At 37.0% G+C, this 25675-nt stretch overlaps 1 protein-coding gene across 3 annotated transcripts in view; it reads right to left on the bottom strand.

Moving 5' to 3' along the window:
• LOC110445906 (glucose-6-phosphate exchanger SLC37A2-like) overlaps nucleotides 1–24195 on the bottom strand; it is a 58856-nt gene extending 34661 nt beyond the window's left edge. For 2 of the 3 annotated variants that reach the window (XM_021490766.1, XM_021490767.1), the window contains exons 1-6: nucleotides 23874–24193; nucleotides 13129–13210; nucleotides 7115–7208; nucleotides 4553–4631; nucleotides 3532–3667; nucleotides 2918–2994 (exon numbers count right to left, since the gene is read on the bottom strand). In XM_021490766.1, the coding sequence (XP_021346441.1) occupies nucleotides 2918–2994; nucleotides 3532–3667; nucleotides 4553–4631; nucleotides 7115–7208; nucleotides 13129–13210; nucleotides 23874–23941 (536 nt within the window). In that variant the 5' untranslated portion in view covers nucleotides 23942–24193. Of the gene's footprint in view, nucleotides 1–2917; nucleotides 2995–3531; nucleotides 3668–4552; nucleotides 4632–7114; nucleotides 7209–13128; nucleotides 13211–23873 lie in introns of all 3 variants that reach the window. The other variant, XM_021490765.1, reaches the window with a different exon arrangement.
• Nucleotides 24196–25675: the final 1480 nt, after the last annotated feature.

The raw sequence follows: 25675 nt of genomic DNA, 5'->3' as shown, positions 1-25675 counted from the left end.
CGCAGTATGCCATTTATCATCAAGTTTGATGTTCAACTCGAAGCTTGCAAGGGGTCTTTGATATGGGAGGAAATCATCTATCTTTGTAAAAGGCGGTCACACTTGTCCCTGCCCCACCGAACCAACACAACTGTCTCTCACCCAGACAATGGACCTTTTTAATACTTCCAACTGGACATTTTCTCATTTAATGTCTTCAGTTATCCCCCTCTCCCTGTATTCCTTCGTCTAAGATCGTAAATTATTAGTCTCCGAGTTCATAATAATGACAGTAACAAGACAGGTAAAATAACAGGACTGTAAAATGCTAGTTTAGGTAACTAAACATTGAATGGAACATGGCATGGAGAAGCACTAGGCAATGGAACACGGCAGAGAGAAGCACTAGGCAATGGAACACGGCAGGGAGAAGCACTAGGCAATGGAACACGGCAGGGAGAAGCACTAGGCAATGGAACACGGCAGGGAGAAGCACTAGGCAATGGAACACGGCAGGGAGAAGCACTAGGCAATGGAACACGGCAGGGAGAAGCACTAGGCAATGGAACACGGCAGGGAGAAGCACTAGGCAATGGAACACGGCAGGGAGAAGCACTAGGCAATGGAACACGGCAGGGAGAAGCACTAGGCAATGGAACACGGCAGGGAGAAGCACTAGGCAATGGAACACGGCAGGGAGAAGCACTAGGCAATGGAACACGGCAGGGAGAAGCACTAGGCAATGGAACACGGCAGGGAGAAGCACTAGGCAATGGAACACGGCAGGGAGAAGCACTAGGCAATGGAACACGGCAGGGAGAAGCACTAGGCAATGGAACACGGCAGGGAGAAGCACTAGGCAATGGAACATGGCAGGGAGAAGCACTAGGCAATGGAACATGGCAGGGAGAAGCACTAGGCAATGGAACATGGCAGGGAGAAGCACTAGGCAATGGAACATGGCAGGGAGAAGCACTAGGCAATGGAACATGGCAGGGAGAAGCACTAGGCAATGGAACATGGCAGGGAGAAGCACTAGGCAATGGAACATGGCAGGGAGAAGCACTAGGCAATGGAACATGGCAGGGAGAAGCACTAGGCAATGGAACATGGCAGGGAGAAGCACTAGGCAATGGAACACGGCAGGGAGAAGCACTAGGCAATGGAACACGGCAGGGAGAAGCACTAGGCAATGGAACACGGCAGGGAGAAGCACTAGGCAATGGAACATGGCAGGGAGAAGCACTAGGCAATGGAACATGGCAGGGAGAAGCACTAGGCAATGGAACATGGCAGGGAGAAGCACTAGGCAATGGAACATGGCAGGGAGAAGCACTAGGCAATGGAACATGGCAGGGAGAAGCACTAGGCAATGGAACATGGCAGGGAGAAGCACTAGGCAATGGAACATGGCAGGGAGAAGCACTAGGCAATGGAACATGGCAGGGAGAAGCACTAGGCAATGGAACATGGCAGGGAGAAGCACTAGGCAATGGAACACGGCAGGGAGAAGCACTAGGCAATGGAACACGGCAGGGAGAAGCACTAGGCAATGGAACACGGCAGGGAGAAGCACTAGGCAATGGAACACGGCAGGGAGAAGCACTAGGCAATGGAACACGGCAGGGAGAAGCACTAGGCAATGGAACATGGCAGGGAGAAGCACTAGGCAATGGAACATGGCAGGGAGAAGCACTAGGCAATGGAACACGGCAGGGAGAAGCACTAGGCAATGGAACACGGTAGGGAGAAGCACTAGGCAATGGAACACGGTAGGGAGAAGCACTAGGCAATGGAACATGGCAGGGAGAAGCACTAGGCAATGGAACATGGTAGGGAGAAGCACTAGGCAATGGAACACGGCAGGGAGAAGCACTAGGCAATGGAACACGGTAGGGAGAAGCACTAGGCAATGGAACACGGTAGGGAGAAGCACTAGGCAATGGAACATGGCAGGGAGAAGCACTAGGCAATGGAACATGGCAGGGAGAAGCACTAGGCAATGGAACACGGTAGGGAGAAGCACTAGGCAATGGAACACGGTAGGGAGAAGCACTAGGCAATGGAACATGGCAGGGAGAAGCACTAGGCAATGGAACATGGTAGGGAGAAGCACTAGGCAATGGAACACGGTAGGGAGAAGCACTAGGCAATGGAACACGGTAGGGAAAAGCACTAGGCAATGGAACATGGCAGGGAGAAGCACTAGGCAATGGAACATGGTAGGGAGAAGCACTAGGCAATGGAACACGGCAGGGAGAAGCACTAGGCAATGGAACATGGTAGGGAGAAGCACTAGGCAATGGAACACGGTAGGGAGAAGCACTAGGCAATGGAACACGGTAGGGAGAAGCACTAGGCAATGGAACACGGTAGGGAGAAGCACTAGGCAATGGAACATGGCAGGGAGAAGCACTAGGCAATGGAACATGGCAGGGAGAAGTACTAGGCAATGACATGAATTAGCGTAGGAATTATTGAAGTTGAAGGACCCAGTGAGCGGAGTTAAACAGTGTGAGAAAAACAAGACAAAACCAATGAGAAGAACTAGCGCAAGGAAAGGAAAATGTAAGGATGAAGAGAAACAACGCAGTGATGGGAGGATCTAGAAAAGGTAATTTTTGAAGGCAATATCAGAAAACAGGCAGTGTTCAGGAACTAGAATATGAGATGAAATCTGTAATGTAGGGAACTAAACAGTGAGAAGGACTGAACACTAAGACAACCAGGCAGACGGAGGAACTAGAAAGCAGGAAAGCTCGGCAGATGGAGGAAAAGATAGCAAAAACGGCAACCAGACAGAGAAACTAGATAGCAAGAACGCCGGACCAGTGGAGGAAACCGGTAGTGAGTACAGGTGGGACATCTTCTATTTAATGTTATTAATAATGCTTAACTTTTATCAAATCAAAAATAAGGATGATTATTGTATACTTACTTGCCCTTACCATACCAGTTCCCCATACAAGAAACTACAGCAGGCCAGCCTGTGGACTGGAACATACCGCCAACCACCTATAATACAAACGTTACTTTCAACAGCTGTGAAAACAAGTCTTTAACAGGAACATACCGCCTACCACCTATAATACAAACATTACATTCAACAGCTGTGAAAACAAGTCTTTAACAGGAACATACCACCTACCACCTATAATACAAACGTTACTTTCAACAGCTGTGAAAACAAGTCTTTAACATGAAACTCCCACCAACAAACAACAGTACAAATATATATATCAATTAATGATGAACGTCGTGTTTTGATAGAACATCCAGCTAATGACTTACAAAACAAATATATACCCTAATGCAGTGGCATCTGTGTATTTAGCTGGAACATCGAACCCTCCACAATACAAATAGTCAGACATAAGCAGTGAAAATGTGTATTTTATTAAAAGAAAATATGAAAGAATGATTAGTCATAAGAATGCTTCTTATCACTTGACTCGGGTTATGATGAAATCCATGTTTTGTCACTTCAATTGCTAATAAACGTCTGTGAATTTTTACTTCAAAGGTTATATATACATTCTGTTGTGCTGTTACCTGAATGGCTATATAATATCCTAAGTTGTGGATGTTCCAGAAATAGCCCATGCCAAACGCAGCGGTCAGTAGTCCACTCATGATCATCCCTCCGGACAGGAAGTACCGTAGACTCATCCTTTCCGCAATGTGTCCACTGCAATGACACAAATGTTTCCAGAGTTATCTCCCCTACTGAAATATCATCAGAATACTGTGTTGTTCTTGTGATAGGATAATTTTATCATAGCTTTCAATAAAAGTTCTATCAACAAGCATAAAACACCCAAAGCCTACCACTATTCTCTCGCTTGCTGCAGTGCTAACTTTACATATAAATTAAGGCACTAAAGGGAGATAATTTCCCATACAGAGAAGGGATTGTCATGTTTAGAGAATATCTAAAATAATATATCAATCAAGACATGACAGTCTACATTACATGCTTCTGCAAATTATTTTTAGAAAAGTTTGTAAGCATTTGGGATTCATTCTATTAATAACACTCATAACATGTACCTCAATTCTGATGTTTACATAAAAAAACACAGAAATCTCTTTTCGCCTCACTAGATCATGCCCTATAGTTCACGATTAATTTTAAATAAGTTATTTTAGCAAACGGTTGAAAAAGTCATTTTGAAGAATCATTGTTGTGTTTCTTTCATACTGATGATTTTCTTCAGTTCAAAAACCACAATCGAGAACCATTTAAGTTTAAACTTGATATCATGACACAATGGTCTCTCCACTAACAGCAAGGCTGAAGCCCGAGCAGATTCCAAATGGAATTTTATTTGGAGATAGTTTATAAGTTTAGAGTCAATAGAACGGAAATATGAACAATTTCTGAATATTTCTCCTATGCAAAGAATTATTTGGTATAAAGCACTTAAGTTGAGGGTCATTAGTTACTAACAGAACGTAAACATTTCTGTGGAAAGATTACGTCATAAAGAGATAATATGTCACGTGAAGACAATATGTCACGTACAGCAACAGCTGATAGCGTAGTAAAATCAATAGATTCTGCGGTACATACCTGAAGAACATACTGATAGCGTAGGCAAACAGGTAAACAAGATCCAGGGTCCCGAACAGCTCACTGTAATCGCTTCCGTCTACAACAACGCAAAATTCCTCTCAAAACATTCGGACGTCATTTATTTCAAAACGTTATCAAGATTTCATTTCTGGCATTATTTTTCATGATCTCTGCTTGTTTGAAGCATTTTACAAAAACAAATGTGAAAAAAATAATGCCACCTTATACAAATCATCATTTATAGGGATATTATACCAGTTATCTGTAAGAATTGCTTCTATTTCTTTTATCATTACAAATTAACCAAATAGTTTTAAGGCTAAACTTGCATTCTAAATGTGTCATCATCGAATGAACTAAATAATGACCACCATGGAATGCTGCTTATAATGACCCTGCTGCGTTTTAACACTTATAACAATGTTGCTGATCTTTTTATTTATTTCTATTTTTCATGATATTCCTGCTAGGAACCAGTTTTTTTCCGAAATTATTTATGAAACCTTCATTCAGACCAGAAAGGCAGTTTCCAATGCAAAGTTGAAGTTTTTCGCAGTAGGACGGGGGTCCAGAACCGGTCATGCTTTAAAACGTCCTCATGAAAGGACAATTATTAGCCAGCGTCCCCTGACAAAATGTTTCAAAATACTATTTAAAGTCAGAGGCATTAGAAGATATGATATTCACATAATTGATAATGATAATTCCAGGTTCTTATATACCGCTTTATCACAACCTAGTTCATAGGTCGTCTCAAAGCGGTTCACAAATGATTATCCATGGTTATAGGGCCTTTGCAACCAGCCAACATCTTTCTTAACTCCCTAGGGAGCATACAGCCGGCGCTCACAGCTAGCATTCAACAATTCTAGCACTGCCCACATACTCATTTACAGCTGAGTAGACTGGAACAAGCGGAGGAAAGTATCTTACTCAAAGATACAGCGATGTGCCGTACATGACTCGAACCCGCAACCCTTCGGTCACGAGCCCCGCGTCCTACAGTGTTACACAACCGTGCCTCCTAAATGATTTTAATACACCAACTACTGATATTCATTTTGATTTGCGACAAACGGATTCATTAGTATTGAATATAATTTTACAATAGACGGTGTCACACAAGTGTATTTGTAGGTACAATCCCACACAGCTTCAGACTAAACATGTATCGCCAAAAATGATCAATAATTAAAGGAAGCGACAGATGTTGTTTGTATGACTAGCAAACATAAATATATGCTAAATTCAGTTTGATATTTGAGAACAAAGCCAAGCAATGATACATTTTATTTTTAACGACGACAGCATATCTATATACAACATTTGATATAGCGCCCTATCTAGCTAACATAAGCCACTCTAAAGCGCTTTACAGTACATAGATATACAATTAATACAATAAGGATATACAGCTTTTGAGGAATTCGCAGGAGCTGCCTTATCAGGTGCTAACTGCTAGTCCTAAGCCACCTGGCTAATATCTCCCTATGTGTGTATGCCGGCGTGTTTGCTGGAGATGTATTGTGTTCTGTTTGTAGTGGGACCATGCTTCCAACGGCATCTTTTATATAGCCACCTCACTTGAATGCTAGAGCACAGATACCGCAACATCCACCCCAGACCATTGTATACACCACCTGGGTTGTTGGAGTAGTGTGGGCAGGAGAAAAACACTTTCTCTGATATTCCATGTGTGCGACGACTTCGGCATATGTCAAGTGTCTCTTTTGTGTTATTTTTCAAACGTATTGCGTATTACAACTCCAAAAGAATACATTTATAAACTTATTAAATAAACTCAATGTAGAACTCACAGCTACGTGAAAATGCATAATAATGGTCTTAATACGTATAAAATTAACATTTTGTTATGAAAACGTATTGAAGAGTATTAAGATGGAAATGTACAATGCGCTTGTGTTATGTTCGAGTTTCGTATGGTCTTTTTGAGAAAATTGTCGTCCATAATGAAAAGAAATGTGTAAGATTCTTTGCGTGGTCTAAATATCTTGTGCTACATCGTATATTAATAAAAGTTAGCCACGGGAACGTATAACGGACCCGACGCAGATGAACCATGTCCATGTCCATATAAACGTACTCTTTTCAAGAGTGTGGCCAATGTTGTCAAGTTTAAAGATTAGTTTAAGGATGCACTAATTAATGAAGTTCTTTAAACACACATATGTCAAGACGACGATCGTAAAAATTATATTCGTCATAACTCAACAAATTTTCTAAAAATCATTTCAAAATATAACTATCCTATCTTCTGATGCCCTTACCTCATTTAGTAAGTACGTTTAAAGATTTTGTCTAGCAACGCATGTTGTCGCTTGAAGACGCGACGCCAGCTAACAGGGTTGTATATTTATTAGGGTATACCACATTACAAGAGGATATGGACGTGATGAGTTTATGCTGTTAAATGTATACACATCAACCCAGTTAAAACACGTTTTAATTGTAACGACGGTCAGCAGTTACCAAAGTCTCCGATTATTGACGTCAAACTGATCGTGCAAGACTGTCATATTGCTATTATAACATACATACCGAATGGCTTCCAGTCACACCAGGTCGTATCGTTGCCAAGGTGATGAACCCCCGAATCCTCCGTTACCTTAGAGCAGTTCCTGTGTAACACGCTCTAGAGAAGAAACAAAGTTAAGACAGTGTGATTTAACATCAATAAATCTCCCTCCCAAACCCCTTTTCCCAGGTAGAATTACTAGTTTTTAATACAAGAATTCCACGGGAGTGGATGTGTCGCCTGCTCAGTGCTTTACTAAAGTACATGATGTTGTTTCTATTCCAAAATTTTTAACAGTAGGAGATAGAAAATTTACAATTTTACACACCAGACTTAGGAACGAATGCAGCAGTCTTCAATATGACGTTTATAGAGTTAACCTCAGTGATAACCCTTTATGTTTATGTGGGGAAGTAGAAAATGTACATCACTATTTCTATACATGTCCAAATTACTCAACTGTAAGAAATCATGTGCACCTGGTAAGAAATCTTAGGAACTTAAATCTTCCAGAGATCCTTCTAACAGACATAAACACACTTCTCTGGGGTAATCATGATCTCACTTTTGAACAAAACAGTAAAACCTTTAACTATGTATGTAAGTACATTAAGGATACAAACCGCTTCTAGTAAGTAGTCTTAATTACACCATTACATCATGTTCGAAGAATTGAATTTTCTTTATCTGTGTGAAACCCTCGGTTAATTCTCTATGAGTAGGTCGGGGTACAGAGAAACAGTCGTCAACAACTTATTTTAATAATTCAACTTAAATTTAAAAAAAAAAAAAATATGAAATGTACATGTTAAGATAGCTATGATGTACGTAAACTGTATTCAAGTTAGGAGAGGGCTTAATTAAGTTGTAAGAACTTGTGCCCAGTCCTTTTTGTCATTTTCAAGGCAATAAAACTAAAGTACATGGTGACCCTTTGAAGGTTGTTACCTTGATCAGTTCATGTCAATGACTCTCAGAATGAATCGTGACGCGAACATGATCAACATATTTATTATTCAGGCGATCTGGGGTCAAAAAAGATAAAAAAAACAAAAAAAAACATAACAGCTGTTTACTTATCTTTACTTAAGTAAATACTTTGCCAAGACATGAGACTAATGTAAAAGCTCGATAGTTATCCAGATTTTTAGGGTCACCCTCCTTTTTGTATATGGGTTTTATTACTCCAATTGTCCATGCTTCTGGTACACAGCCAGAGTTCAATATGACATTAAAAAGTTTAACATATATTTGTAGTAGTATAGACTGTTTATTTTTGATATGCTCATTTAATATATTATCGATACCCGGCGCTTTATTATTACGAAGGTTTAACTATAACCTGTCTAATTTCATTTTCAGTCACATCACTATTTAGTATAAAATCAAACATATTTTCATTCATATCTGGAATAATAAACTCATCCTCATCCTCGTCTGAGCAATTTAATTTCTTGAAGTATTCATATAACTCGTCCAAAGATATATCAGCATCACTGTTATCATTTTTAGATTTATTGAATGAATTTAAAATATTCCAAAAATCTTTAGGATTTGATTTTGACGTGATCCGTATTTGATTTCAATGTTATGTCTCTATGTGTAATAGCTCTTTTTAAGGACCTTTTTATAGTTTCTAGAGGTTTTATTCATGTTAACTTGGTTACTACTGGTTCTATGATTTTCATATTTATGTTTTGCATCAAAAAGGCACGCCATTTTCTGTGACAGTCAGCTGTAAGCCATGGCTTATCATTAGCAACTTAACTCATTCACCCCTGAAATTCCATAATGAACTATTCCAACCTTTGAATTGGAAGGGTTCAAATGTGTCTTCAGGGGTCAATGAGTTAATGTGTATTGAGTGTTTTATAATTTTGTTTTATTTCGAAAGTATCGGTAGCTGAATTTCGGAACAACTCGGAAATATGATTAACTACATCATTTACCTCAGATTTACTGACAGAAGTCTTGTCAGACAAAACATTAAAAACATCAAATACATGATTTAATTTATCGACAGAACAACTTTGTAAATGATGTATATATTCATTTTAGTCACTTAGTCATTTTGTAGCCCCAGGGTTTTTGGTAGACCTTCAGAACCATCACTAGGTCATTGTGAAGCCCCAGTGTACTAATAGGCCTACCATAACATCACGTGGTTAGTTTCTAGCCCCAAGGTCTTGATAGGCGGTAAGTACCATCACTAGGTTAGTTTATAGCCCCAGTGTACAAATAGGCCTTCCATACCATCACTTGGTTAGTTTATAGCCCCAAGGACTTGATAGGCGGTAAGTACCATTACTAGGTCATTGTGTATAGCCCCAGTGTACTAATAGGCCTACCATACCATCACTTGGTTAGTTTATAGCCCCAAGGTATTGATAGGCAGTAAGTACCATCACTAGGTTAGTTTATAGCCCCAAGGACTTGATATGCGGTAAGTACCATCACTAGGTCATTGTGAAGCCCCAATGTACTAATAGGCCTTCCATACCATCACTAGGTTAGTTTATAGCCCCAAGGACTTGATATGCGGTAAGTACCATCACTAGGTCATTGTGAAGCCCCAATGTACTAATAGGCCTTCCATACCATCACTTGGTTAGTTTATAGCCCCAAGGTATTGATAGGCAGTAAGTAGCATCACTAGGTTAGTTTATAGCCCCAAGGACTTGATAGGCAGTAAGTACCATCACTAGGTTAGTTTATAGCCCCAAGGACTTGATAGGCAGAAAGTACCATTACTAGGTTAGTTTAAAGCCCCAAGGACTTGTTAGGCAGTAAGTACCATCACTAGGTTAGTTTAAAGCCCCATGGACTTGATAGGCAGTAAGTACCATCACTAGGTCATTGTGTAGCCCCAGAGTACTAATAGGCCTTCCATACCATCACTGGGTTAGTTTATAGCCCCAAGGGCTTGATAGGCGGTAAGTACCGTCACTTAAAATAGGTCATTGTGTAGCCCCAGAGTACTAATAGGCCTTCCATACCATCACTAGGTTAGTTTAAAGCCCCAAGGACTTGATAGGCGGTAAGTACCGTCACTTAAAATAGGTCATTGTGTAGCCCCAGTGTACTAATAGGCCTTCCATACCATCACTGGGTTAGTTTATAGCCCCAAGGACTTGATAGGCGGTAAGGACCATCACTAGGTTAGTTTAAAGCCACCAGGACTTGATAGGCGGTAAGTACCGTCACTAGGTTAGTTTAAAGCCCCAAGGACTTGATAGGCGGTAAGTATCATCAGTAGGTTAGTTTATAGCCCAAGTGTACTAATAGGCCTACCATACCATCACTTGGTAAGTTTCTGCCCTAAGGACTTGATAGGCAGTAAGTACCAACACTTGGAAAGTTTATAGCTCCAAGGACTTGATAGGCAGTAAGTACCATCACTAGGTCATTGTGTAGCCCCAGTGTACTAATAGGCCTACCAAACCATCACTTGTTAAGTTTATAGCCCTAAGGACTTGATAGGCGGTAAGTATCATCAGTAGGTTAGTTTATAGCCCCAGTGTACTAATAGGCCTACCATACCATCACTTGGTAAGTTTCTGCCCTAAGGACTTGATAGGCAGTAAGTACCATCACTAGGTCATTGTGTATAGCCCCAGTGTACTAATAGGCCTTCCATACCATCACTAGGTTAGTTTATAGCCCCAGGATCTTGATAGGCAGAAAGTACCAACACTTGGTAAGTTTATAGCTCCAAGGACTTGATAGGCAGTAAGTACCATCACTAGGTAATTGTGTAGCCTCAGTGTACTAATAGGCCTTCCATACCATCACTAGGTTAGTTTATAGCCCCAGTGTACTAATAGGCCTTCCATAACATCACTGTACCATCACTAGGTTAGTTTATAGCCCCAAGGACTTGATAGGCGCACTAGGTCATTATGTAGCCCCAGTGTACTAATAGGCCTACCATACCATCACTAGGTTAGTTTATAGCCCCAGTGTACTAATAGGCCTTCCATAACATCACTAGGTTAGTTTATAGCCCCAAGGACTTGATAGGCGGTAAGTACCATTACTAGGTCATTGTTTAGCCCCAGTATACTAATAGGCCTTCCATACCATCACTAGGTTAGTTTATAGCCCCAAGGACTTGATAGGCAGTAAGTACCATTACTAGGTCATTGTTTAGCCCCAGAGTACTAATAGGCCTTCCATACCATCACTAGGTTAGTTTATAGCCCCAAGGACTTGATAGGCGGTAAGTACCATCACTAGGTCATTGTGTAGCCCCAATGTACTAATAGGCCTTCCATACCATCACTAGGTTAGTTTATAGCCCCAAGGACTTGATAGGCAGAAAGTACCATCACTAGGTTAGTTTAAAGCCCCAAGGACTTGTTAGGCAGTAAGTACCATCACTAGGTTAGTTTAAAGCCCCATGGACTTGATAGGCAGTAAGTATCATCACTAGGTCATTGTGTAGCCCCAGTGTACTAATAGGCCTTCCGTACCATCACTAGGTTAGTTTATAGCCCCAAGGACTTGATAGGCGGTAAGTTCCATCACTAGGTTAGTTTAAAGCACCAAGGACTTGATAGGCAGTAAGTACCATCACTTGGTTAGTTTAAAGCCCCAAGGACTTGATAGGCGGTAAGTACCATCACTTAAAATAGGTCATTGTGTAGCCCCAGTGTACTAATAGGCCTTCCGTACCATCACTAGGTTAGTTTATAGCCCCAAGGACTTGATAGGCGGTAAGTACCATTACTAGGTCATTGTTTAGCCCCAGTGTACTATTAGGCCTGCCATACCATCACTAGGTTGGTTTATAGCCCCAAGGACTTGATAGGCAGTAAGTACCATCACTAGGTCATTTTGTAGCCCCAGGGTCTTGTTGGGTTGCCATAAGTAAGTAAAGATAAGTAAACAGCTGTTGGTGGTGTTTTTTTATCTTTTTTGACCCCGGGTCGCCTGAATAATAAATAAGTTGATCATGTTCATGTCACGATTCATTCTGAGAGTCATTGACATGAACTGTTCAAGGTAACAACCTTGAAAGGGTCACCATATACTTGAGTATCCGAGTGATTCCACTGATCCCGTAAAAGGATAAACCTCCACTGATTAAAGGGTAGGTCGAGGGATCAAATTGTCGCGTAGTGTTTGACTAAGATTCCGATACTGTCACTTACGCAAACACTATGGCTGACAAACCAGATAGCATCAACCCTGATTATCTCCAGGAAGCATCACTACCGATGAACTACACTACTATGACACACAAAGTATTAATTTTCAAAGAGATCTATATTCAAAAATTTTTTAATTACATCTTAGAATTTAGAGAGTAAAAACCATGGATATAACACTACTATGACACACATAGTATTAATTTTCGAAGAGTTCTATATTCAAAAACTTCTTAATTCCGTCTTAGAATTTAGAGAGTAAAAACCATGGATACTATAAGGTCTATGTAAATATCAACTTACAGAACTGTTATTGACCAAACGTTGATCAAGAAATATACGGAAAATAAAATAATGAAAACAAATATATATTTTCCAACACAATTTTCCTTTGTTACTACGTATATATACTGATCAGTGAATTGTTCAAATCCAAGGAACCTTTTCCATACAAAACTAGATAAATGTATATGAAAGAATCATAGACCAAAAGGTAACATTCAGATCTAAAATGGCAAAACTATGGCTATAATACATAAACTGGTATACAATTTTGAGTAAATTATTTTCAAATCTTGAACTCATTCACCCCTGAAGACACATTTGAACTCCTCCAATTCAAAGGTTGGAATAGTTCATTATAGAGTTTCGGGGGTGAATAAGTTAAACATGTTTTTTTAAAAGGCTTTGTAGGGTACATTAACTCATTCACCCCGGAAGACACATTTGCACTCCTCCAATTCAAGGGTTGGAGTGGTTCATTGTAGAACTTCAGGGGTGAATGAGTTACTATACACATAAACAGACAAGCAAGGTGATAGTGTACCTCTCTACACTGTAAGAAAGTTGTGTTGAGAAATGACTTACATCTGACTAATGATACGTACCTTGACAACACTTATTGGTTTTCTGGACATGTGGTAACAGGTATAACACAGGAAAGTGAAGATCAAAATGTAGACTCTGTACCTGTAACAAAGGGAGATAATTATAATGTATAGACTCTGTACCTGTAACTAAGGGAGATAATTATAATGTATAGACTCTGAACCTGTAACTAAGGGAGATAATTATAATGTATAGACTCTGAACCTGTAACAAAGGGAGATAATTGTAATGTATAGACTCTGAACCTGTAACTAAGGGAGATAATTATAATGTATAGACTCTGTACCTGTAACAAAGGGAGATAATTATAATGTAGACTCTGTACCTGTAACAAAGGGAGATAATTATAATGTAGACTCTGAACCTGTAACAAAGGGAGATAAGTATAATGTATAGACTCTGAACCTGTAACTAAGGGAGATAATTATCATGTAGACTCTGAACCTGTTACTAAGGGAGATAATTATCATGTAGACTCTGAACCTGTAACAAAGGGAGATAAGTATAATGTATAGACTCTGAACCTGTAACTAAGGGAGATAATTATCATGTAGACTCTGAACCTGTTACTAAGGGAGATAATTATCATGTAGACTCTGAACCTGTAACAAAGGGAGACAATTGTAATGTAGACTCTGAACCTGTAACTAAGGGAGATAATTATCATGTAGACTCAGAACCTGTAACAAAGGGAGATAAGTATAATGTATAGACTCTGAACCTGTAACTAAGGGAGATAATTGTCATGTAGACTCTGAACCTGTAACAAAGGGAGACAATTGTAATGTAGACTCTGAACCTGTAACTAAGGGAGATAATTATAATGTAGATTCTGTATCTGTACCAAAGGGAGATAACTAAAATGTAGATACTGTACCTGTAACAAAGGGGGATAATTATAATACAGACTTTGTACTTGTAACAAAGGGAAATAACTATAATACAGACTTTGTACTTGTAACAAAGGGAGATAATTATAATACAGACTTTGTACTTGTAACAAAGGGAGATAATTATAATGTAGATTCTGTGTCTCTAACAAAGGGAGATAATTATAATACAGACTTTGTACCTGTAACAAAGGGAGATAATCATAATACAGACTTTGTACTTGTAACAAAGGGAGATAATTATAATACAGACTTTGTACTTGTAACAAAGGGAGATAATTATAATACAGACTTTGTACTTGTAACAAAGGGAGATAATTATAATACAGACTTTGTACTTGTAACAAAGGGAGATAATTATAATACAGACTTTGTACTTGTAACAAAGGGAGATAATTATAATGTAGATTCTGTGTCTGTAACATAGGGAGATAATCAAAATGTAGACTCTGTACCTGTAACAAAGGGAGATAATTATAATGAAGATTTTATACCTGTCTCAAAGGGAGATAATAATGTGTAGGCTGTGTACCTTATAAAAGGGAGAAAAATATAATGTTAATAATGTCTCTGCAATAAAGGGAGATAATTATGATGTAGACTCTGTACCAGTTCAACCACATAGTACTGTAATATAGATTCTTTATCTGTAACAAGGGGAGATAATCATGATGTGACAGGGATTCCTGAAACAGGGGGAATAATCATAATGTTACAGGGGACATAATCCTGATGTAAAAGGATATGATATATGTATATTGCCATTGACCAGAATTCTGTTTCTCTAACACAAGGCAAAAAAGCTGGAATAAAACCAAAGTAATGATGATAAGGTTGACACACCATTGCTATCATCTCCTTTAATCACCTTGAACTCAGCTAAGGTAGCTCCGGCCCATTTTATTACAAAAGCTCCAAATAAGGAAAAAATGCCCTGTCATGCACTGCATGTGACTAATACAATCAAATTAGAAACACTGATATATAGATTAGGTATAATAATGCGGTAATTTAGGCCATAGAGCAGCTAAGGTACCTAGCCCATCAACAATTCGCAATTAAGCAACCTGCGGCAAGGAATTCCTCTGAAAAAATATGTTTTTTCAATTTTTCATACATATTTTGACATATGACACATCTACGTATACCATATTAGGTCATGACCGATAACTCTTGGCTCTTCTAATATGATACCTCAGGGACCGCTTACCTTGGTTTTATAAATAAGACAAAAGTCCTTCCATTTTTCAACCATTTGAAAATGTTAAAGATTCTACCTATTTATTTTATTTTAGCAATTTTTTTTTTAAATTCTATCTTTGCACAAGTAATCTAACTTGACAATGTCTGACATTTTACTTAGAATCTGAAAACTTCTAAAGATAATAACACATAGCTAAAGCCTTTTATTGAAAAACATGAAACATGTTGTTTATATAGTGCCAGATAAAGGGTAGTTGACCTTTTGAATTCCCGATAATAATGAAAGCAAATGTGTTTGTGACCAGGCTGAATAGGTCAAAACATTAGGTCAGGCACCCTGCTCACATTGACCCAGTGAAGACTTACGGGTCAATACGTCACATTTGTTCTGAAGTTTGAAACAGCAGTTCTCTTAATTTGGTTGAACATGTACGAAACAGGCACTTTACTGCTACTCTCCAGTACTACAGATAATTCACCAGCTATTTCAACTAATTCACCCCTGAAATTTCATAATGAACTATTCCAACCTTTGAATTGGAAGAGTTCAAATGTGTCTGAAGGGGTGAATGAGTTAATGAGATAATTTGCAGAATGGAAATGGGTTCTATGAAATGTACTGAAATAAACGTCACTTTTTGTTTTTCGTTATACATACAACTTGAAATCTCACTCGATATTCTGATAAGAATTATTACTAACACATGCAATATTATTTCTATATCCCCTCCAATATCAAACCAGCTGACACAAAATTGTATGTAGTTTCACGTTGTGTTGAAAATAACTAATTTCATGTTTTGATAGACAATGATTAACTGCCAGCTTGTTTCAGCCTGCAGCAAGCAGATTCAGTCTTCTCTCAGTTTCAACACACAACTGTAGTTTTACTTTCAACTTCACGACAGTGAAATATTGTAATACTTTCAGCCTCCCATCGATGTTTGTAAGGGGAATTTTAGGGGCCAATAAAAAGTTGGTGGTGTTTTTTGGCAACCCGACTTATAGTTTGTAGTAGTGGCTAACATGCGTGTGTGGTGGCAGCTATACTGGGTTATTCAAATTTTCATATAACATTCAATATAAATTATTGATTTTATGCTAAGAGCCCTATAGTGTGGCTCTATTGATATTAATAAATTCAATGTCACCAATCTGGTTCCCCTGATTCATGCTTTTCTGAAGTATCCCTTTCCCACTGTACTGTGGTTTTTCCTATATAATATAACCTCTCCTTCACCCTTTCACCCCTATGTAACTTTAGTAAACTCTTCCATGCATTGAAATGGATGAGTCCATTGTGGTCCATTATATTTTGTTTATTTCATCTTTATCATCTTTATCCTCCCCCAAGGTATGGACTTTTTATCAGAAAAGATTTATCAAAGCTTAAATAGTCATGTCAGAAAAGAAAAATAATCTTACAAATTGCAATACGATAGATCACAATATATTTTGAAGTCCTTATAAAAATTTGGCGTATTTTTTAAAAATAATTTTACATAGAAATTATGTAAAGTTTGCATCAATTCAGCAACTTCAGATGATAAATTGAATTACTTTTTATATCGTTTTTAAGGGTTATCGCAACAAGACAGCTTAGTTTAGATAATAGATTGTTTGAATTTCGTATATTCCCGGGAGATTATCTCATAACTTTACTTTGCCAAAACCCTCCAAAATATTAGTGGAAAAACTTATCGCAATTCTTTGACATTTCAAAATAAATCATTTTGCGGCATATTAGACGACACACATTTTCCTATATTCCCATTGGTTGAATCATAATCATGTGGAGGTCAGTGATTTACGATATTGACTCGGTGTGACTTTTTTAGAAACAGCAGGTTAATATTTAGGAGGCACGGTAGTCTATAGTGGTTGGACGCCGGGCTCGTGACCGAAGGTTGCGGGTTCAAGTGACGGCACGGCAAGGCACTGTGTTGTCTATATAAGAACCTTGAATTATTATTATTATTAATAATATTCACTTCAGGATGTTATCGTCAATTGTATAATGTCACAATACTCTCTCCAAATTGCAGTATTTTTTTCCTGATAATTTTCGTATGTTCTATCTTGTTTTTAATGAGTTAAATATCATTTAGCATCTAATATGACAATTAAGGACTGTTATTTTCGTGAAGATGCAGTTATATCCTCGTCTCGGTCAATAATACTATCTCAGGTACATATAATATTGTATTCACCTCAACAAAAGTCCATAGCTGATAAATATCCAATGATTTTGATATTGAGAAATTATCACCCACCCCCCATATACTGTCTGAACGGAATGTCTTCATTGAATGTAAGAAATTACTTCTTTAAAGAAAGGCTGGATGAGCACTGGGGACAACCAGAATGTTTTATAATCATGAACTAGACATTAATGAACTTATTCACTGTCGGAGCGGCTTACGATACATATGATCTGGACATAAAGGTATTTGCCTGCATCTAGTATTATTATTATTATTATTATTATTATTATACAAGGTACATATATACATACTCATTTTCATTGCCTAAAAACTGATAACGGACGTAAGTAACACTTTGTATACCTAAAACCAGCAGTAACATATATATATAATATACTGCAGCAATATATTGAAATAAATCAAAATAAATTCGTGTGTTTGTAATGATAATATTTATATGGTTATCAAAGTATAATAACATGACCGCTGTGTATACCCAGCATATCAGCTGAGTATATTGTCAGGCTCAGTGATAACACAGCCTGAGTGTGATTTTATCTAAAATTAATTCATATATCAATTGTTTACAAATACCACTGTGGTGCATATTCTACTGATACAACTTTCACAGCTCACAGATAGAATTACTATAAACTATAACCACTCCTGTGTACAGGTGATGTAAACATGCAGAGAAAGAGAATCTATCACTCTTGTGTGATGTACAATGTAGACAGAAAAATAGAATATATGACTCCTGATCATTCCTGTGTACTGTAGACAGAGAAATAGAATCTATGACTCCCGTGTGATGCAGACAGATAAATAGAGTATATCACTCCTGTGTGATGCAGACAGAGAAATAGAATCTAAGACTCTCCTGTGTGATGTAGACAGAGAAATAGAATGTATGACTCCTGTATGATGTAGACAGAGAAATAGAAACTATCACTCCTGTGTGATGTAGACAGAGAAATAGAATCTATGACTCTCCTGTGTGATGAAAACAGAGAAATAAAATCTATCACTCCTGTGTGATGTAGACAGAGAAACAGAATCTATCATTCCTGTGTTATGTAGACAGAGAAATAGAATCTATGACTCTCCTGTGTGATGTAGACAGAGAAATAGAATCTATCATTCCTGTGTGATGTAGACAGAGAAATAGAATTTATGACTCCCATGTGATGTAGACAGAGAAATAGAATCTATGACTCCCGTGTGATGTAGACAGAGAAATAGAATCTATGACTACCGTGTGATGCAGACAGAGAAATAGATTATATCACTCCTGTGATGTAGACAGAGAAACAGAATCTATGACACTCCTGTGTGATGTAGATAGAGAAACATAATCTATCATTCCCTTGTGATGTAGACAGAGAAATAGAATCTATCACTCCTGTGTGATGTAGACAGAGAAACAGAATCTATGACTCTCCTGTGTGTTGTAGATAGAGAAACATAATCTATCATTCCCTTGTTATGTAGACAGAGAAATAGAATCTATGACTCTTCTGTGTGTTGTAGATAGAGAAACATACTCTATCATTCCCTTGTGATGTAGACAGAGAAATAGAATCTATGACTCCCGTGTGATGTAGACAGAGAAATAGAATCTATGACTACCGGGTGATGCAGACAGAGAAATAGATTATATCACTCCTGTGATGTAGACAGAGAAACAGAATCTATCATTCCTGTGTGATGAAAACAGGAAAATAGAATCTATCACTCCTGTGTGATGTAGACAGAGAAACAGAATCTATCATTCCTGTGTGATGAAAACAGAGAAATAGAATCTATCACTCCTGTGTGATGTAGACAGAGAAACAGAATCTATCATTCCTGTGTGATGAAAACAGAGAAATAGAATCTATCACCCCTGTGTGATGTAGACAGAGAAACAGAATCTATCATTCCTGTGTGATGTAGACAGAGAAATAGAATCTATGACTCTTCTGTGTGTTGTAGATAGAGAAACATAATCTATCATTCCCTTGTGATGTAGACAGAGAAATAGAATCTATGACTCTTCTGTGTGTTGTAAATAGAGAAACATAATCTATCATTCCCTTGTGATGTAGACAGAGAAATAGAATCTATCATTCCTGTGTGATGTAGACAGAGAAATAGAATCTATCACTCCTGTGTGATGTAGACAGAGAAACAGAATCTATCATTCCTGCAGTACGTAGACAGAGAAATAGAATCTCTAATTCCTGTAGTACGTAGACAGAGAAATAGAATATATCACTCATGTACGTGTGATGTAACAGGAGTTTGAGGAGAATGTACAGTAGTAGATTATCAATGTATTTCTACCACAATACGCTGTGTTATTCCTCTCTCTGATCATTGTATAAACATGCAGACTTTTGAATAAATATGATTTATACACCACACGTGGTATATGACCATCCGTAGTTTTGATTGGTCGAGAAGATGAACCTTGACTGGACGACTTGTTTCACATGCTTTTTGCCGCGTGCTGTTTTGTTTACATCGTCTGCTGTCAACATCCTAACAAATGTTGGTGACTTTTGTGAGGTTATGCGATGGGAAAACGGGGTTATTAAGGCAATACCAAAAGAAGATGTAATATATATGTCTCTGTGATACCCAAACAAGATCTGTAACAGTGTCGGAAAATATTTTGTTCTCCCCATATCCCGTTATCAATATTTGGAGGCCCAGTCTATGGCAGAACTCTCACTATAAACGTCAACCATAGAACCTCACGGAGAAACGTCGCAGGCCTATGGTTTTGGACATTGACAGCGATAATAGTTTGTCTACATCACTTGGTGGGAGGCAGATAGTCTGTGGTTAATTTATATTAATAAATGCAATATTGCATACTCTCAATATTTAAAGTCGTTCATCTATTTTATTTTTTCACAAAGTTGTTATCAAAACATTAATTTTGAAAATTATTAATTTGTAAAAAAAAAAAGTCGTTTTTGAATATTAATGAGTGACTTTTACATATGGGTCTTATCACTGTGCTAGCCTTGTCAACAAAATATGTTTATGCTATTCAAATCAGGAAATACTCCAGCTGTTTCCGACTGAGATTGTGGTAGAAACAGATCACACGACTCATGTTGTTGAGTAAGGTATTTATTTCACTCTCGTTAGTTAATTTCCAAAAGGTACAGGAAGCTTGTGTCTTTTGTAACTTTTGAAAATTAACTAACTCGAGTGAAATAAATACCATATTCAACAACCACTCTACAGTCTAGTATAACCTCTATTCTTTAGCTCCCAGGGGATATATTGCTGTATACCCCGATAGGCTAAAAAGGGTAAAAATGTATATGGAATAAATATAATATGTATATATTATTAGGTTATACGTTATTAATTTCATATAAATATTTCTTGATTATTACTTGTGTACATTCATATTACAATATTAGTTGGTTCATGTCATGAAATAAAATACTGATATCATAGTACTGTATAGATATTATTATAATAATATTTAATATATATATTTGTGGTTTTTGATATTTATCTCTTATTTAATATCTATAGAATATACTATAGGCAAAGAAGTAATAAATAACAACAGAGCAGAAATACAAATTTGTCAAATTTTCAGGGCAATTGGCTCCTACTCTATTATTTCTTTGTCTATATATCTATTAAAGTTAAACACACATGCAACGAACATTTGCTTGTTCGGATCCAGTGCCCATATTGGATGAAATACTGTCGTTATTACTTATGAGATTATAAACAGTGTATTGTACTTTATATAAATGATAGATATATACATTATCAATAAAAATGTTGTGTTTGCTTCATGAAAATACCTTTTGTTTTAATATTTGTATTATTACTGTCAAATTGTCAACCACTATAAGTTTCATACATTAACCTTTTCACCACTGTAGACCAAAATGGACTCATCCAGATCAATGCATGGTAGAGTTTATAGTCAAGTTTGTAGGGGTGAAAGGGTTAAAACAGCTGTTATAGAAAAATCTTACTACATGGCCTTGACAGTATTTATAGATATGATTCATAGTCTGGTTTGATTACAATATTTATATCTATACTTAGGGTCATATCTATATTTGATATTTTAAGGTATGGAATGTATGTATACATGTCATATGACAGTGTGAAAAAAAATGCAACTTGTAAGACAAAAATAATTATTTTTATTTTCATTGATCTATAAAGCCAAATGAAATTAAACGTGTGTTTCTTATTCCATTTGGATTTTGAGTGCAGCTTTTTAAGGTAGTTAGTCAAAAGATTTTTCCAAATAATTTTGTGTTCGACAAGAGTTAACCGTTTCAACACTGTAGACCATAATGGACTCATCCATATCAATGCATGGCAGAGTCTACTTAAGTTACATAGGGGTGAAAGGGTTAATTTAGAATTGAAGTTGAATGTGTACTTTCAGGTAAAATAGAAACATCAACACTTAAACGTATATATTTAACAAACACATAATAAACACTGGGTTACAACCGAGAACAAAATAAAAATGTCATATCATAGATCTGCATGTTAATTGAAATAAAATTCCATTTTAAAAGTTTAAATGAGTTATATAACTATTGTGTATCACTGTATACTCCAGTGGTTATGAATGAGGGGATTCTTCTGAATGGTATTTGTTAAACCAAGTTTCTTATTTTTGTCTATGAAATATTTCAGGCAGAAGGAATAGGAAACACACATATATTTTGTTTGGCCTAATGTTCTACACTTGACTTATATAGTGTAATAGTGTTATATTGTATATAAATGTGTATATATATATGTTACTAATTTACATAACCCTTTAAAATCATCCGTTACTTGGCTTCGTTAACTTAGCATTACGCCTGAATGTAGTACCAATTTAACGGAGCCATGTAACAGATGATTTTAATTAGATTGTATATATCACACAGTATCTCCATAATAAATATTTGAGATAATCTCCTGAGACAAAATTGTGGACAAGGGGACAGATAGAAGGCAGACAGATGGACAGACGGACACCGTGATTAGTATAGGGCACCAGTAACTCCTTGATGGGTCCTTAGGGTAATAGTATTGTGTTGCCATTTCTCAGTAGAATTTCTTCAATATTTTGTAGTTACAATGCTTTGATGTAAAGAAAATTTTCTGCCACAAAAAAATATAGGTTGTCAAAATTTTAAGGATTTTAAATGAAAATGTATGTAAAAAGGAGTGAAATTTGAAAAAAAAAAAATGAAACACACATTCTTTACCAAAATAATGTCAATAAAAATGATGATAATGACATAGATTAGTATTGCATTAATGTATATCAATTTCATAAATGCTGAAATTGTGTAAAATTAATTATCTATAAACGATTCAAAATTGACATTTTATAATAAAACCATATACACATAGTAATTGCATGTAAGAGTTATCGTTCTTGAAAAACTTCACAGTAGTGAAATAGGTAGCCGGTTTCCTGAAGTACAGAAAAATGGACACATGTGACCCATTGATTAAAAAACAACTGAATTAATGCCTGGATTGCTTTGAAATACTTTAATATTGAAAGAACACACTGTCCTGTCAATAATGAACATGCAATATTCATCAGTTAATATTAAACATTAGAATATGTGGAAATTGTGATAGTACTGTCTCCCTACATTGGATTTTTGTTTAGCAATACAATCCTAAGGCTATGACCTTCTAAGATTGACCTTTTAAGATATTCTAAGGGTTGGGATTTCCCTGGTTTCTGATCCCTTGTTTAGCTCACATTCAAATATCTAATGATAAGTTCAATAACGCTATTCATCACCAACAATGTATAAAATGTGGGACACATTTGATAAAGCCACTCTAGGCTGTCTCCATGGTGACAGACTGATCTTATTGCTTCTATCTAGACATAATGCTGACCACCATGTGTAAACTTTGGAGAGGCTCAGAACTGAGTGTTGGGAGGCATAATGGTGACCAAACATTTCTGATAACATAACCGCAGAATGATTATATTAACCCCCATAGAATTTCAAATACGGCCGGAAGAATTCTTTTTAAATTGAGTTTGAAGGCCAAACTACTTTTTACTCCTGGCATAAGTCCCCGACTAGCCTTTATTCAAATGAGATAATCATGAAAAATTAATATCTAGCCCATGAATAAATAAACATTAGCCGTTTTCCATAACACAGGCTTTTGACGCTGTATTACATTCGAGTTACATTATAAACAAAACCTATATGTACCTAATTACATCTGCGATTATAAATGACATTGTATCAATATTTTAGGTAAATAACGGTAACCGGTAACCTTCTAAAAGAACGTTCTTTAGATTAGAGTGATTGCGTATTATGTATGATCGAGATAAATTTGTTGTATTTTGTTAATTAGATCCGACGTCAAACGCCCGTGATCCCATGCCAAACTTGTGCCTAATCCGTGTAATGGAGTACGGGTACTTACGTTACATTCCTGTCCCCACAAGACCCCTTGGGGAGGATCCTGATGCCCGGGGGTACCGCGCTAGCCATGTCTAGTTGGATATTAGTGCTGTCACGGAAGCCGCGGTGATGTTACAGAAGTGACAGGTTCCCGGTGTCCGTCGCGTGTCTATACCAGAACTGTGACAGGGTCAAAGGACAAAACTCAGGTGTGCGGGCGTTCGATACACCTCGTGGTGTATCATTACCACAGGATATGTGCATTGTCAGCTTACAAACCCTTACCAGAAGTGCTTGATTTAAACAGATTTCTTCTGAAATTGGAGATAACGTGTATTCCTCTCTACACACATTGCTACATATTAAATAGTCCAATATATATATATATAATCATAATGTGAAAACACTTCTACATTAAATCACGGAATTAGATTAGATACAAGGTTGTGATTTAATCTTATCACCGACTTAGATATCTAATCTAATTCCGTGATCTTATATATGTTCAGTCCCGAGGTTTGCTGTAGCCTTGATTGCAGTTATTGGCACGGATCATAATTTACACATTTCACAGATTATTTGAACAAATACTAGTCTAATATTTTTAATACATAAATTAACAGGTTTTTTTCTCAAATGGCTCCTCTGTTTTAACAGGGACAGTATATATACGTCCCTGGTTTTAACAGTAGTTAATACATTTTGGATTCCCAACTGTGTGGCTCAATACAGCGAGCATCAACGGCGAGTTTAAGCTAGACGGATGAAACAGCTGTGCGATATGCTGTGTAATTCATTTTTGGAGTAATGTGTGTTACGTCTCGGAATACGATTGCTATTTAAGTCCGTGGTTACGTCCATCTTTTAGACATCATTAACTTTATACAGAATAAACTCTAGGCTATGTCTAGATCTATCGTCATTTTTATTTATATTGTAGAGGTTTCCGTGAAAATGTTCGTTCACTCTGGCGATTTTGAATACGATTATCTTAAAATTTACACAACAATAGTATGAATAAAGGGTTCGGTCATAACTAACTATCCGGTCTATATGTGGAGTACGTTTAGGAAATACTGGCGATTTTCTTTTTTCTTTTTTAATTTAGCCTGATCTTTCACTTCCTGTGACAAACATATAGTGAGGTATGTGTGTATGCGCCGGATGCATATATTAAGGACATACCGCAATGCCCATGCACGGGTTTCCCTCTCCAGGTAAAAATAAATAAATACTACAGATTATACGAAGCGTCATTCCAGAAAAAATGATAACATCTCGTTTTCTAAATCAATATGTAGTTTATCAATTCTTGCTAAAGATATACAATTTATTGATTTTAAGATGAAAATTTGGTTGTGTCATATTTCAGCTAAAAATACCACATTATAGTCTTACCAAAGGTTTAGCAACAGGAATATTTTGACAACTTCAATGCCGAATAAAAGCGTTATCATGTACAAATCTCAAAATGTATTCTTCTGACTATAAAGTATAGGAACATTTAAACATATTGATGTCGAAATGTTAAATGTTTCATACAAAATGGTTGTGTCATTTTTAACTGAAAATGGTTCATAATTTAGTTTTCTGAAATTGTCCAAGTCTCGTCGCTGTACAGGTAAATCGACACCTCTTCCACATGGACTGCTGATATCCTGGTTATTTATTTGACATATAATGGATACATCGGCAAACTGTTACTTGTATGTTTACCGGTTTTTGTTTGTTAATTTATCAATTTGATTTACTCTCTTCAAATGATATAGATCGAACAAGAATGTCGAACAGAAGCGACTGGATATGCAAACAAGATTGGAGAGA

This window comes from Mizuhopecten yessoensis, unplaced genomic scaffold (assembly GCF_002113885.1).
Source record: "Mizuhopecten yessoensis strain PY_sf001 unplaced genomic scaffold, ASM211388v2 scaffold2411, whole genome shotgun sequence".
Classification (NCBI taxonomy): domain Eukaryota; kingdom Metazoa; phylum Mollusca; class Bivalvia; order Pectinida; family Pectinidae; genus Mizuhopecten; species Mizuhopecten yessoensis.
Note: the sequence above shows the minus strand (reverse complement) of the source record. Positions and strands in the feature narration are given on the sequence as shown.